Source organism: Vombatus ursinus, unplaced genomic scaffold, assembly GCF_900497805.2.
Source record: "Vombatus ursinus unplaced genomic scaffold, bare-nosed wombat genome assembly UNPS02014821.1, whole genome shotgun sequence".
Taxonomy (NCBI): Eukaryota; Metazoa; Chordata; class Mammalia; order Diprotodontia; family Vombatidae; genus Vombatus; species Vombatus ursinus.
This window is the reverse complement of record NW_020954599.1, coordinates 66,680-81,679: the sequence shown is the minus strand read 5'-3', so window position 1 is coordinate 81,679 and position 15,000 is coordinate 66,680. Positions and strand designations below refer to the sequence as shown.

At 37.7% G+C, this 15,000-nt stretch overlaps 1 protein-coding gene across 1 annotated transcript in view; it reads right to left on the bottom strand.

Annotated features, from left to right (window-relative positions):
- Positions 1-15,000, bottom strand: part of LOC114024503 (alcohol dehydrogenase 1-like) — a 24,531-nt gene that overhangs the window by 9,073 nt on the left and 458 nt on the right. The window contains exons 3-4 of the mRNA XM_027837516.1: positions 13,128-13,229; positions 263-401 (exon numbers count right to left, since the gene is read on the bottom strand). Of these exons, the coding sequence (XP_027693317.1) occupies positions 263-401; positions 13,128-13,229 (241 nt within the window). The remainder of the gene's footprint in view (positions 1-262; positions 402-13,127; positions 13,230-15,000) is intronic.

Here is a 15,000-nt window from a genome sequence, read left to right as displayed (position 1 = left end):
ACTAGACTTGTTTCTCCTCTGTTTCTCTGAGGGTGGATAATGTCTTCCTTCTTAGGTCCAAAGGTTTATAATCTAACAGAGGACTTGGCAATCTAATAACCTTCTCTCTAAGTTTTTTCCAGATTTGAATCTTGTAATCTACTTATACATATGTTAATCTACTTCAAAATCTCCTTCCTTTTTGGAGAGGATGTGATAATTTTTTGTAGAGGAATAGAAAGAAGTTTCTGACATCAAACAACATTTTGGACTCCATCCTTACCTGGTTTCACACTGCTCACGCCTTCTCCAATGCTTTCTACTACCCCAGCTCCTTCATGTCCCAAAATTGCAGGTAAAGGTGTCTTGGTTTTTCCTTCTAGAATATGATTATCTGAGCCACAGATCCCTGAAGATATAATCTGCATGACAATTAAACGACATCAAATACAGCAGAATATTTTCTTCTAATAATATCAGCAGTTCACTGAAACTTAGTATAGTGTAAACTTCTATAATATACTTAAAAAACTCCCTGTAACAACGGAAGTTCAAAATTTCTCACATATAATCCTCTTTCTTCTTCTATATATATTAGAATGTTTGTTTGTAAAACTGGGGAGTCAGAAGCAGCTGGCTGGGAAAGTATGTGGTTCTAAAGAGAACCAACAAAACTACTATTTGAAAATTCAACATATTCTGTTCTGGTTCTGGTGAATTTCCTGTATTTTTTCCAGCCCACTGGTTGACACTCTTAGCTTGATCAGACAGGTCTGACCTAATGCATATTATGGCTGATAAAACAGGTTACACACTCCACCCCAATGTTGTTGTTGTTCAGGCATGGCTGATTCTTCAGGACCCCATTTGGCAAAAATACTGCAGTGGTTTGCTATTTCCTTCTTGAGCTTATTTTACAGATGAGGAAACTGAGGCAAACAGGGTTAAGTGACTTGCTCAGGGTCACACAGTTAGTGTCTGTGGTTAGATTTGAACTCAGGTCTTCCTGACTCTAGTGCTCTATCTGCTTCACTCTCTAGCTGCCCTGCCTGACCTCATACTAGGTGCTTAATAAAATGCTTGCTGAATGACTGAAAGTACAAGGCAGTGCCAAAAAGTATAGCATATGGACCCCAACAACATGCTTACCCTTTATAGTCAGAGCACACAATTGGGAGGCAAACAGAATGAGTCTAATTTCTCTTTCTTGGGAAATCTCTTCAAACACCTGAAATCAACTCTCCTGCCATTCCCCCCCAAATCTTATCTTAGGCTAAATATCCCCAATCCTTTCCACTGATCCTCACATGACATGAACTCAAGGACTTTTACAATGCTGATTCTCCTTCCCTGTTGCTTTTCAAGTTATCAGTGATATTCCTGAAGTAAGGCACCCCAAACTGACCATATTATTCCAAACATATTCAGACCAGGGCAGAGTACTCTCACTTCATTTCCATGATTACGGATACTCTGACTCTCTTATTGTAGCCTAAGATTGAATTAGATTTTTCAGCTTCTATACACATTGTTTGAATCATATTGAACTTGAGGTCCATTGAAACCCCCAGATATTTTTCATACACATTACTTTCCAGCTTTGTTTCCTCCATCTTGTACTTCTGAAATTGATTTTTTGAACTCAACTGTAAGACTTTACATTTATGTCTATTAAATGAAAAAAAATTTGGGATTGAAGCTCAGTGTTCTAGCTTATCTTTTAGCATCCTCATTCTGTTATTCTGTGTGTTATCTATCAATCCTATTGTTGGGTCGTCTGAAAATCTTATAAGTATGCCATTTATGCCTTCATTCAAGTCATTGGTTGAAATGTTTAAATAGCTCAGAGGCCTGGGTCATTCCAGTAGAGACCTCCTTCTAAGTTGATACTAAACCATTACGGCTACTGTAATGGGATTGTAAATTGCTTTTTTCCAAGGAGTTTAGCAATAAAAGGGAGGAATGATCTAGGACAATATGTAGTGGAATTAATAGGAAGAATGAGGGTTTTTTAAGGATAAGGGTAACAGGGGTATGTTTGTCATCAGTAGTTGGAGAGACTAATGATTAGTAACAAAATGAGGATGGCAGAGGGGGCCAACTGCTGAAGAAGATGGGGTGCAATGAGGTTAAGGGCACATTTATTGAAGTTTGACTTGGCAAGAGAAGTGATGAGGAGGAGATAGTGGGAGAAGACATCTGAGTGTTGTGAGATGAGAAGGAAGGGAGAAGAGAGAACTTTTGGAAAATGCTTCAAATTTTCCAGTGGAATAGGAGACAAAGGTTTGAGAAGACAAGAAACAGTTTGGAATAGTCACTGTGGTGGCTAGAGTGAATTAATTAGGGAGGATTGCCTTACCACAGTGAGTGCTCAGCTGAAACTAGCTAGCACAAATTTGTAGTGGACCCAGAGAGCAGTTTCATCACTTCTACAGCCCCATTTAGCAGCACATGAATAGGAGGTGAGGTAAAGAATAGTGGACATAATCCAAGTTTGGGTCTTAGCAAAGTTGGTGGAGGATTTATGGGAGTAAACAGGTGAAATTACATAGGACAAGAAGACACAGATAGATGGTAATCTATACCTTTTATCAAAATATTTTGGAGATACTTTGTTTTTCAGAGCTAAGACCTAACAAGGAGGCTCTGCCCTGAGCTTGGCATAACTATAATTCTTTGTGCTCAGGATGATATTACCCTCTGGCAAAGTGTAATGCTTGGACCAGCACTACGTGTTCATGGAGGAATTTAACTCCTCCTGTTTCCCAGGGCCATTCTGTCATATGTTCACAATCACTGACAGGCACTGTACCCCTGTTCCTGTCACAGAGCTGTGGTTCTGTACCTGGCAGAGGGCTGCAACTCCCAAGACAACAATTATTCCCATAGGACTTAAGAATGCCCATATTGTCCCAAGAAATGCCAACCATTTGAATTATCTCAAGATCTAACAATGATTGTCTTGTGGGCTGACCCCTTTCATGTATATAAGTGGCCTTAGCCTTAGCAGCCTCAAGTCCTTCTTCTTAAGAGGGGTGGCTTCCATTTGCATATGTCATTTTCTTACTCTGAAATTAATTAAACTTCTGTTTGTGTCCTGATTCTCTTGTTTTAGCCTGCTCCGTTTGTTTGGCTCTGGCCACTCACAGGTTAGAGATTGGTTCTGATCCAGGTGACATTAATTGGTGTCAGAAGTGGGAGTTGATATTGAACAGGGACAAATGGACCTTCTGGTACCAGTGGGGTTGGACTAGGTGCCACTGGAGATTTATTTCTCTAAAGTCTGACCCCTCTCATCTGGGGAGTCCTCTGCCTTTTCCTGCTCAAATCCTCCAGCTCACTCTTGATTCAGCTTGGCTTTTCCTTGTGAGGAATGTTCCAGGGCCCTTTATGTGATGTGGATCATTTTGGTAAGGCCTGTTTGCACACGGACTGGCTAACTTTTTGTGTGTGTCTGTTTTTTTTTTAATTAAAAAATTAAAAAAATTATTTGCTCCACATGTCAATTTTATTTGTGTAAGAATTTCTGACATGTTTGGTTTTGTGTGCATCTGGAACCAGTTCAAATCAATTGTGTGCTGCTGAGGCACACCTTTTTCCTTTTTCTGTATGCTTCACAGTTTAAGCTCTTCTTTTTTAATTTCATGTCTGGTTATGTACTGCATGGTTCTTTCTCTCTTTTTTTTTCATTTGTGTCTGTCTTGTCTATGTCTTTGTAAAATGCAGAGTGTCTCTGTCTGGTTTATGCTGTAAGCAATATTCTATTACCTTGAAAGACTTAAACAATGTAGCCAGCAAGAAAAACTTGTAAGGGCTGTAGTTAGAGAGAGCTCTGGGAAAAAGTTATTAACTTTATTAACTCTCACCTTAGGCTTTCTATGGGATATTGTTAGGTTATAAGAAAAGAGGGAAAGTCACACACATTTTTTTTCTTTCTTTTCTTTTTCTTTTTTTTTGGTGAGGCGATCAGGGTTAAGTGACTTGCCCAGGGTCACAGAGCTAGTAAGTGTTAAGTGATTTGAACTCAGGTCCTCCTGACTCCAAGGCCAGAGCTCTATTCACTATGCCACCTAGCTGCCCCCAAGACATTTTTTTCCTGTGGTCCCAACACTCCCAAGTTGGGACAACAGAAATAAAGTTAGAAAATTAAAGTTGTAACATCTTAGCAGATTCTGGAAGTTTTGAAATTAATCATTAAGGGGTTTGAAATTAATCATTTTAAGACTGCAGGAGAAAACTCCTGAGACTTTGGGGTAATTCCAGGAACTCACCCCCTTCTGAAATATTTTATTAAGTTTTGAGGTATCACTCTGTGGAATTTATTTTAAGGAAAAATGATTAAATCTTATAAAAGTTTTAAAAAATAATTGGCGAGATTAATAGTTTCATTGTTCTAGGGCAGTGAAGGTAAGCTAGTGGGCAGAAATCCAAGAAATAGCCTGAAAAAAAAATAGGTAAATAGGAACCTCTTGTTAACCCTTCCTTGACTTCCTATTTGTTTTTTAATCCCCTTCTGCACCATTAGGAAAGGAAAATATGGTCCCCTTTAAATAAAGGGTAGGGTAGATGCTGAAAAAGAAGAAAAACATCCCAGAAAATGTTGAGGGACCTTCCCCACAACCCCGATCACTTGGCATGCCCCACTGCCCTCCCCTCAGTCATGGGTATATCTCAGTTATGGGGATTTCTACCATTACAGCCCATGTCCCTCTGTTAACCCCCCTCATCTCAGATCAGATTAAGAAAAGAGAATGCTGGAGAATTGTAGGGAAACTTGAATTACAGTCTGTCCTACCTGGTGGAAGTTAGGACAGTAGCCACAGTAAGCCCCACACATCCTACCCCAGCAGCTCTCCAACCCCACCCTCAGCAGCTACATGTATGTGGGGTGTCAGGCCTTACAGTCAGTATTCCCTGAGCCCTACCAAAAGGAACTACCACCAATGGGAAGGTCCTGGCACCAGCCTCCCCAACCCCTAGGGAGTGCCCTCTGCTGCAACCCCCAAAGCCTAATCAGTCAGCCTAGGGGTCCTCGGAACACCTTGCCCAGCTGTCACCTGGGAGAGTCCGGTGTCCCTGGCAGCAGCTAGTGTGGCAGTACAAGGTGGGGAGCAAGCCAGCTTCTGCCCTTGGTAAGTCCACCCTTCTCTGTCCCTGTTACAGAAATGTATTAGCTATGTAATTTATGGCAAGTTATTTTATCTCTGTTTGCCCCAGTTTCCTGAGTTGTAAAGAGAAAAATAATAATGGTTGTTGTTGTGAAATCAAAATGATATAATGATTGTAAAGTGCTTAACAAAGTGACTGGCACATGCTAAAAACTACATTATTATTATTTTTCTGTTTTAATGTAATTGTTTCATACTTGATAACTTTAAAGTGGCTTTAAAATACCAAAGGTAATAAGATCAATGATTTTTATATGTAATAATTTGGAAATGCAATTGATATCATTTGAAATTGTGTTATTATTGTATTTCTAAATTTATATTGTGAAATTTGAAAGAGCATTACAAAACAGAAATTCTATTAGAAAAAGCAATTTTTAAAAAAATCTGGATGTTGTTACATATAAATTGGGCTTTTAAAAGGATGTGCTAAAAATTGGATATTTGAAAACTGTTAAATATTTTATGAAGTATATTTAGTTATAAACAGGTAATAATAGTAATAATAATATTTACTATAATACAAGATTTTCATTTGAAAATCTTGGCTATTATGAAAGTATGTAAGGTAGTTTAAAGATGTAGCTTCAACATACTGATGATGAGTTAACTATTGGGTATTTGCTATATGTCTGCAGTTCCAGAATATGAGTAGTTTAAAGTTTGTAAGTAAAGTATTAATGAAATGTGAACTGTTATGGAAATATCAGGAGAGATATTCAAGTTCTAAGTTGAGCTTAATGAAGTTTTGCTATTTAAGGTAAAAATTCCTGTAAATTTACTGTTGTTTTGACCTTTGATTACTGGGATAGTTGTCTGAATTGTCATAAAACCAATAGTAGAAAATGGCATGTGCAACAGTCTGAGAACTGCTTAAAGGTAGATGTTTGTACCTGGGAGAGGTTGTGGGGATGATCTAAGACATGGCCTAGTTAGGGTCCTCCTGACGTTATTTCCCCATTGTGCTATTTCCTTTCTGGAAAAGGAAAATTCCCAATCTAGTTAATCATCAGCCTTGTCTTTAACATTCTGTGACTAAATGATTGGCTGTCAGATATGATTCTTGCCTGGAATCAAACAGAGCTAAAGGAGTTTTTCCCTATGTTATAATTATGTCCCTCTTTTTCCTTTTATAGCAAATTTCTACAATCAAGAAGTTTTGTAAGTATAATACTAAATCTATTAAATAATATATTGATGCAGGAACATCTCTAAGTTACTATAATAGGATGCAAGCATGAACATCTTACCATTTCAACCTGTATTTGTGGTCAAATTATAATATAGGGATGTAATCCTCCCAAGGGAGAAATGATTAAACAAAGGAATAAGACAAAGAGGTAATGTAAAAAAAATTTTCTAATTGAGTGGAATGGTAAATTTCAAAAAATGCAGTAGGATTAGATTGTTGTCTCTAAAGAACTATATAGGAGGGGCAGCACCGGTCCTGGATTCAGAAGGACCTGAGTTCAAATCTGGCCTCAGACACATAACACTTACTAGCTGTGTGACCCTGGGCAAGTCACTTAACCCCATTGCCTAGCCAAAAAAAAAAAAAAAAAAAAGCAAAAACTATATAGGAGAGGATTCTGGGAAGATAGCAGAATTGGTCGGAAAATTTCAAGCTCTCAAGATTTTCCTCACAAAAGAGATAAAACAGAACCTCAGGGTGAACATAGAATGGTAAAAATAAATAAGAGTAGGGGCAGAACAGAGGTCCTTCTGGGACAATTGGAGAAGATCTGAAAAAAAATCCTAGGATGAGGTTTGGTCCTTGTGAAGAGTAAACACCTCCAAGGCTAGGGTCCACTTAAACAACAAGTGGCAAACCTTAGGGTTAGCTGTGTTGGAAGGCTGTCCCAGGCCCAGCCACAAGAGCTTTTACCCTCTCCCTCCCCTCCAAGAACAGGGAAGGGAGTTGAGCTACTGAGCTGGAGAAGACTGAGGGAACCTCTGCTAACAAGAAACATCAGACCCAGCTGTGCTGTAAGGAGTTGGCCAGGGACAAGAAGGAACCAGAACATGCCTGGTGAGTGCAGAAGCAGTGGGATGGGAACCCCACTGGCTGGTGGCACTTACAGGAGGCTAGAGGTCTTGGTTCAGGTTCCAAGACAAAGAGGAGAACTAGAGGAGGATCTGAGGCCAGAGGAACCATCCCCCATGCCCCAGGATAGAGATGAGTCCAAAAATTAAGTTACTACCAAAAAAAAATGCATAGGCAAAGGAGAAAGCATTCAACCATAGAGAATTACTATGGGAATAAAGAAGCCTGGGGTTTGTCTTCAGAAGAGAATACTGAAGTAAAGAAACCCTCTTCTACCCAAAAGAGTAATGTCAAATGGTCACCTACCCAAAAAGAATTCATAGAAGAACTTACAAAAGATTTTAAAAATCAAATGAGAGAGATTGAGGAAAAACTAAAAAAAAAAAAAAAAATAAGAACAATCCAAGAAAAACAAAAAGATTATGAAAAGAAAGTCAACCAACTAGAAAAGAAGATCCAGAATCTTTAAAAATTTTATTCATTTATTTTTATTTTTTAGATCCAGAATCTTACGGAAGAAAATGAGTCCTTGAAAATTAGAATTAAGTAAGGGGAAGCCAGCAAAGTTATAAGAGATCACAAAATAATAAAACAAAATATAAAGAATAAAAAAAGAAGAGAAAGTGAAACATTTCATAAGAAAAACAACTGATCTGGAGAACAGATTTAGAAAAGAAAATGTAAGAATAATCAGACTACCTGAAAGTTATGATAAAAAAAGGATCTTGGTACACAAATACAAGAAATAATTAAAGAAAATTGTTCTGAAGCATTAGAACAAGTGGGGAAAGTAGGAATAGGAAAAAAATCCAACAATAACCACCTGAAAGAGATCCTATGAGGAAAACCCACAAAATATTATAGTCAAATTCTGAAACCCCCAGCTCAATGAGAAAATATTAAGAACAACAAGAAAAAAAGCAATTTAAACATAGTGGTGCAATGATTAGAATCACATAAGACCTAGCAGTGGTGACACTAAAAGACTGCAGGTCTTAGAACACTATATATCAAAGAGCAAAAGAACTGGGGTTCTGGTCTAAAATATCATATTCAGCAGAGCTAAGCATAATCCTGAATGAAAAATAAATGGACATTTGATGAATTGCCAGGCTTTCAGGATTTTGTAAGGAAAAAAAAACCTGAACTCAATAGAAGATTTGACATACAAGGGCCAAGAGAAATATGATACATATCGAAGACTAATAAAGGATTCAATGAGGAGAGACTGTTTACCTTTTACGTATGTAAAATGTAAAACATATGTCTAAAATTGTTACTAGTAATTGGGTAGTTCGTAAGAAAGATTGGGGTAGACCTCAGTATGATATGACTTTAAAAAGTAAAACTGTTGGGGCAGCTAGGTGGTGTAGTGGATAGAGCACCTCACTAGAAAAAAAAAGTAAAACTGTTTAAGAACATGTGTAAATGAAGTGCTAGAGGAAGAACCAACACAGAAGAATTAGATAGGGGAGGATCAAGAGGGAACTATATATATATATATCTAGAAGAGTATAAAAGTCTTCTAAATTCAGAAATAAATAAAACACTAATGGGATAAAGAGGGAGGAGAGGATAAGGGAGGGATCTCAAGAGGGAAGGGTGAAGGAATAGGTTAAGGGGGGTTTAGAAGGGTATAAGGGAAGGATCCTTTGGAAGATAAGGGAGGGATTTTTAGAATGGAGAGTGAAGGAACTGGTCAAAGGTGGGGTATAGAAAGGGGTTTAGATTTATGGGAATGTGAGGTTAAGAGAGGGATCATCAGAGGTGGGGTAGGTTAAGTAATTGGAAGGCAAGGTAGCGGGCAGAAGTGGAGGGATAGGAGAGATAGGAAATAAGATACGCACAAACATAAAACAAAGATCAGGAGTAGATTTTGTTAGGGAAAGTATGTATTTATATATGAATAAACATATGTATGTATATATGTGTACATATGTACATATCTAGATCTATATATATATATAAATACATCCATGCTTAATTGTAGCCTTCTTAATTGTTTCAGGGGAAGGGGAAAAAGAACACAGTAAAAAATGCACAATAGAAAAAAAAGAATACTTACAAGGAAGAAAAGTAAAGATGGATAGCTCTCAACACAACACAGTATTTGTTACATAGGCTTTCTTGAAATGGAAATTTGTTGCTATATATTTTGAATCCTCTCTTATGTTCAGCCATGCACATGACTTTTTTTCTTTTCTTATTTTATATTTAAGTTTATAGTATGTTTCTTTTTCTTTTCTTATTGTGTATTTAAGTTTTAGAAAAATAAAATTTAAATGAAAAAAGAAAAAAAAGAACTATATACAGATGTATATTATTGGCTTACAAAGTTTACCATGAAAATTCTGGCTTTGAGTTTTAGTTTTATGTTAAGTAATATGTTTTGGTAATAAGTTCTCAAAATTGGATTGAGAATTTCTTAATTAAAGATCAATTGGATTTTACACAAAAATTGTGTTGATAATGGTAGAGAAAGTTAAATTATTTCCCCATTTTATATCTGTCTGATAATCTTAAAGGAGAGAAGAGTTCATTTTCAGTTGGACTCCCATAAATTTTTAAAAGATTTTTATATCAGGTATAGAATTTAGATCAAATGATATATAAACTGAAATTCTCTGAAGTTTAAAAATTGGAGAACCAAAGTATAGTAAGTCAGAATTATATAGGAACCTCTAGATTTGGAACCAGAACTCCTTTTAGAGTTGTCCTGAGAATAATGATGTTAATGTAGAAGTTTTCTTGGTTACCTTGGTGACACGTACATTTCCCTTCTCAGAACTAGTCCATTGTGAGCCCTCTCAGTAATTTGATCTGTTCATAACTTAATGTAATTATGTAGTTGTGGGAGTTGTGAGAAAATCTTTATTGCATTGTTTAACTCTGGATCATCTGAAGCAAGTCCCTGCTCCTGAGTGAATGGACCCAGAAGCTGCCGACATCCAGGTGAGATACCTGTCTGAAGATTCCTGAACCTACTGTCTTAGTTTTTTATCTTTCCCCTTTTGTTATGTACCCAACTGCCAAGGTTGTGATTCAAGCCTGTGTGGGCATTTTCTTACTGTGACATTCTTACCCCCCACCCCACTCAAACAGTGGTTAGTAATTATACCTGGGACACATTTCCCTGACAGGTCTCCTTAAGGAAATAACCCCCAGGCAATATCCTGTGATATATACCAGCTTCTCCTTTATTGGCCGTAAAGGTAGGGATTCTTTCAGACCCTCTCCCCTTGATCGAAAGGGGGAAATATCAAAATGTTTTGGAGATAACCTGTTTTCCAGAGCCAAGATCTACAAGGAGGCTCTCCCCTGAGCTTGGCATAACAATAATCCTTTGTGCTCAGGATGATATCACCCTCTGGCAAAGTCTATTGCTTGGACCAGCATCAACTGTTCACAGAGGGATTTAGCTCCCTCTATTTCCCAGGGCCATCCATCACATGTTCATAATTACTGACAGGTACTATACTCCTGTTCCTGTCACAGAGTTGTGTTTCTGTACCAGGCAGGGTGACCACAATCCCTAAGACTTGAGACAATGACTGTTCCCACAGGACCCAAGAATGCTTGGATTGTCCCCCAAAAAATGCCAACCATAAGAACTATTTCAAGATCTAAGAATGATTGTGTTGTGGGCCAACCGTTTTCATGTATGTAAAGGCTCCAGTCTTAGCTTGGCCCCTCCTTCTTGGGAGGGGGCTATCATATGCGTATGTCATTTTCCTCACTTTGAAATTAATTAAACTTCTGTTTGTGTCCTGACTGTCCTGTCTCTAGGGTGCTCTGTTTGTTTGACTCCAGCCATTCACAGGTTAGAGGACGGTTCCAATCCAGTTGACACTTTGGAGAGAGAGAACCCACATGGATGTTCTCTCAGATTCATCCCCTGAAGTGTGCCAGAAAGAAGAATATATCTTACATTTGTGAGAAATTGGCCCCCAAATCTCTTTCAATTATTTAATAATGATTAATTGTTCTTCAAACCCTGTAGATAAGAGCTTCTTAACCTATTTAGAATCACAAATCCCGCTTTTGGCATCTCAGAATCATGTTTTTAAATAATTGAAGGCAATGTTTAATTTCAGTTAGAGTTTAGGGAAAATAAAGATGGAATTTGTTTTTTTCCTGTTCAAGTTCATGGACCAACTGAAATCTATCCAAGGACCAGTCCTAGGTTAAGAATCTCTGCTTTATTGGAAGGGAAGCAGAAAGTCCTAGAAATTGATTTCCAGATATCCAAATTCCTATTTAACTTTTGCCAGTCAAAATTCACTCTTCATGCTCCCATCCTGCCCTCACTTCCAGTAAGCATTCGTTACCATTCACTCTCATGTCTATGCTTTCTGTGGTGACTGTTGCATCTTGGTTGATGAAAACTGGCTAGTATAATTGATTAAGTAGAAGATTTAAGATAGGGAATAGATCTGCAATTTCATTGTTTTAGCAGATTCCAGGATGGTGAAACTCTCTCTACCAATGTAGGTTACTACTTTCCCCATAGCTTATAGTGTTAGAGAGTTGCCTAGAACACAGCTAAATGATTTACCCAGGGTCACACAACCAAATTATGTCAGATGTGGAACTTGAACCTGGACTTTCTGGCTTCCAGACCAGTTCTCTATTCAGCTGTCTCTCATGGGCAAGTAGCAAGTTTAATGAAGAGAAGCCTTGACCTAGTCTGTTGTTCAGCTGTTTTTCAGTCCTGTCTGACACTTCATGACCCCATTTGGGGTTTTCTCGGCAGAGATACTGAAGTGGTTTGTCATTTCCTTTTCCAGCTCTTTTTACAGTGAGGAAACTGAGGCAAACAGGGTCAAGTGGCTTCCTCAGGGCCACACAGCTAGTAAGTGTCTGAGGCCAGATTTGGACTTAGGAAGATGAGTCTTCCTGACTCCAGGCCTGGCACTCTATCCACTGTGCCACCCAGCTGCCCTTGATAACTAAGTATTCAGAAAAAATTGGGTCAATATATCTTACTGGGAAAATAAATATATATTGTTTGCAGAGCATTGTATCACCTGTTTTACAAGTATGGATGTTCAGGCTTTTATCTCACCAATTTAGGAGAAATGAAGGTTGATATTTACCAAACAAGAGATTATTTAATGAAGCAATTGCTAATTGTAAAGTAAGTAGATATGTGTCTTTGAGAGTACCAACCTGATAGTCATTGAGATCCATTTTTTACATTTTTGCATTGTCTCTGTTTTTTTCTCCCAAAGAACAGTAACTAATGATGATGATCATGGTAGAGCTCAAGGTATTACAATAAAGTTGAAGAGATTTTTTTTCCCCAGAGAATAAAGCCATCAGATTTGGAGATCTTCACTATCTGCCACCACCCTAGCTTTTCAGACTTTCCATTTCCTCCAAGGTTCAGTTCATATGTCACCTTCTATAGGAAGCTTTTCCTCAACCCCATGGTTGTTGGGGTCCCATGTCTTTCCTTCCTGACATTCTCCTGTATTTACTTATCTGTGTACATGTTGTATCTTCCCAGTTGTGTGAAAGCTCCTTGAGGGCAGGGACTTTTCTATTTTTAAATGTCTTTTTATGTTCTCTAGTGCTTTGCACATAGAGGCGCTTAATAACATTTCTCGATTTGGATTGAATTGCATATAATACCTCTTTTAGTAGTGCCCTGGAAGATGACCCTGGACTTCATGCTATACATATGGTGGGAGTTGTGACTCCTGACTGGCTGAAAGAATGCTGACCCCAACACTATTTAATGATAAAGAACTTGTATCAGGCAGTTACAGAAAGAGGGCCTCAAGGGAGGCAATCTAAAGAGAGAAGACATGAACTTTTGAATGATGGGAAAACATACATATACAGGACTAAAACCTCTAAGTCCTCACTTGCTGAGAATGGGATTCCCATTGAGTTCTTAATCATTAGGAGATAATCATAAATAACAGCTTTACCTTAATTCGAACCTCTCCAGCCTTTGGTGGATCAACTTCCACCTCCTCAATACACAAGGGAGCATTAATTGTCCAGGCAATGGCTGCCCTGCATGTGATAACCTGTAAAATTAATAAAATAGAACAAGATCCTGATGTAAGCTGAAATTATGTTTGATATCCCTTCTACTAAAGGCATGCTGGCTGTCTCTCTTGGTATCTTTTCAAACTGAGGATGGTTTTCTAACCTGCACACTTTGAACAAATAGAAAAATAAAGATGTGAAGGAAAGAAGTAAGTAGTTATGAAGTGCCTACTATATGCCAAGTACTGTGCCAAATGCTTTACAAATATGCTGTCATTATCCTCACAACAACCCTAGGAGGTAGGTGCTATTATTATTCTCATTTTGCAGATGAGGAAATAGAGGCAGGCGGAGGCTAACATGATTTGAATTCAGGTCTTTCTGACTCCACGTCCAGCACTCTATCCTTTGCACAGTTGAATATATATTATATTATGAAAGTAGCTGAGGTACATGATTTAGAACATAGATTCCTTTCCACACTTGCTGCTGGAAGGATTTTGTTCAGGGTGGTGGTTTATCAGTTGTGTCCTCCATACATTTCCACAATTTTTGTGCATTGGAAAGAGTAAAAGACATAGAATCTGAAGACCTAATTTCACACCCTGCTGCCACCATTTGTAAATTAGATTACCTTGAATAAGTCATTCCTCTCTCTCAGGCTCAGTTCTGTAAAATGGGAATACTAATCCCTGTTTCCCAGCCTCACAACGAACCTTAAAGAAATAATGTGTGCAGAAATGTCTTTGTCAATTATAATGTGCTATATGAATGTGAATTGTTCCTTTCACTGACTAAGTGTTCAAGGGAGTAGAATTGAGAACCAAGAGTCTAGACTTTTGTAGGATGATTGCTAGTACTTACCCCATTCCAAAATTGAGAAGATGGGAATTCATCACCCTATTACAATCATAAAAATATAATTGTTGTCTTTCAATTGGGACAAGTAATCCCCTAAAAATGCTCAGAATTTTATATTCCCTTCATTTTATTCAAGGGTAGGACCATTTGGGATCCTTTTTCTCCTTGGGGTCTCATTTTCTTCTAACAGTGAAGGTCATTCCCAAATTCATTATTACCAAACTTTATTATGCCTAATAAACGTCTTAGTGACCCCTTGAAATAATTATTTCTGGGAAAGTTTGGTGAGAGGGGGTCGACCTGTGATTTTACCAATGTAGGCAATTCCCAATGTGGAAATTCCTTCCACCAGTGCAGATCAGCAACTTTCCTGCTATAGATTTAGAACTGGAACGGACCTTTAGAAGTCACCTAATCCAAGCCTTTCATTTGACAGATAAGGAAAGTGAGGTCCAAAGTCATGAAAGTAATAAGTGAGAGAGAGGCCCTTTGATTCCAAACCCAATACTCCTACTCTACCTTGCCTGAAGCCCTGAGAAATGAAGTGATTTGTCCTTGGATCCACCACTAGTATGTATGGTAGGGCTTGAACCAAGGTTGTTTCTCACTCTAGTCCTAGCCCTCTAAGTAGCCTTTCATGATATCAATACAAATTAGAGATGATTAGATTTAAAAACATTATTCAAAGGATTTACCAAAGGGTTCCTCTAAATAGCAATAGCTTTTATTGCAATATAATATAATATAATAATATATACATATATATATATATATAAAATTGTAACAATTTGACTCACAAAAATGATCAAGAATAGATCAGTGCATAAATAAGTCATTCTTGCATGTACGAGTAACATAATATGATTTTATATGATAAAGTTCTTCAGTTAGTGAGACAATACACTTCTCTGTTCACTTTACCTATAAAACTGAAGTATGAGAATATGT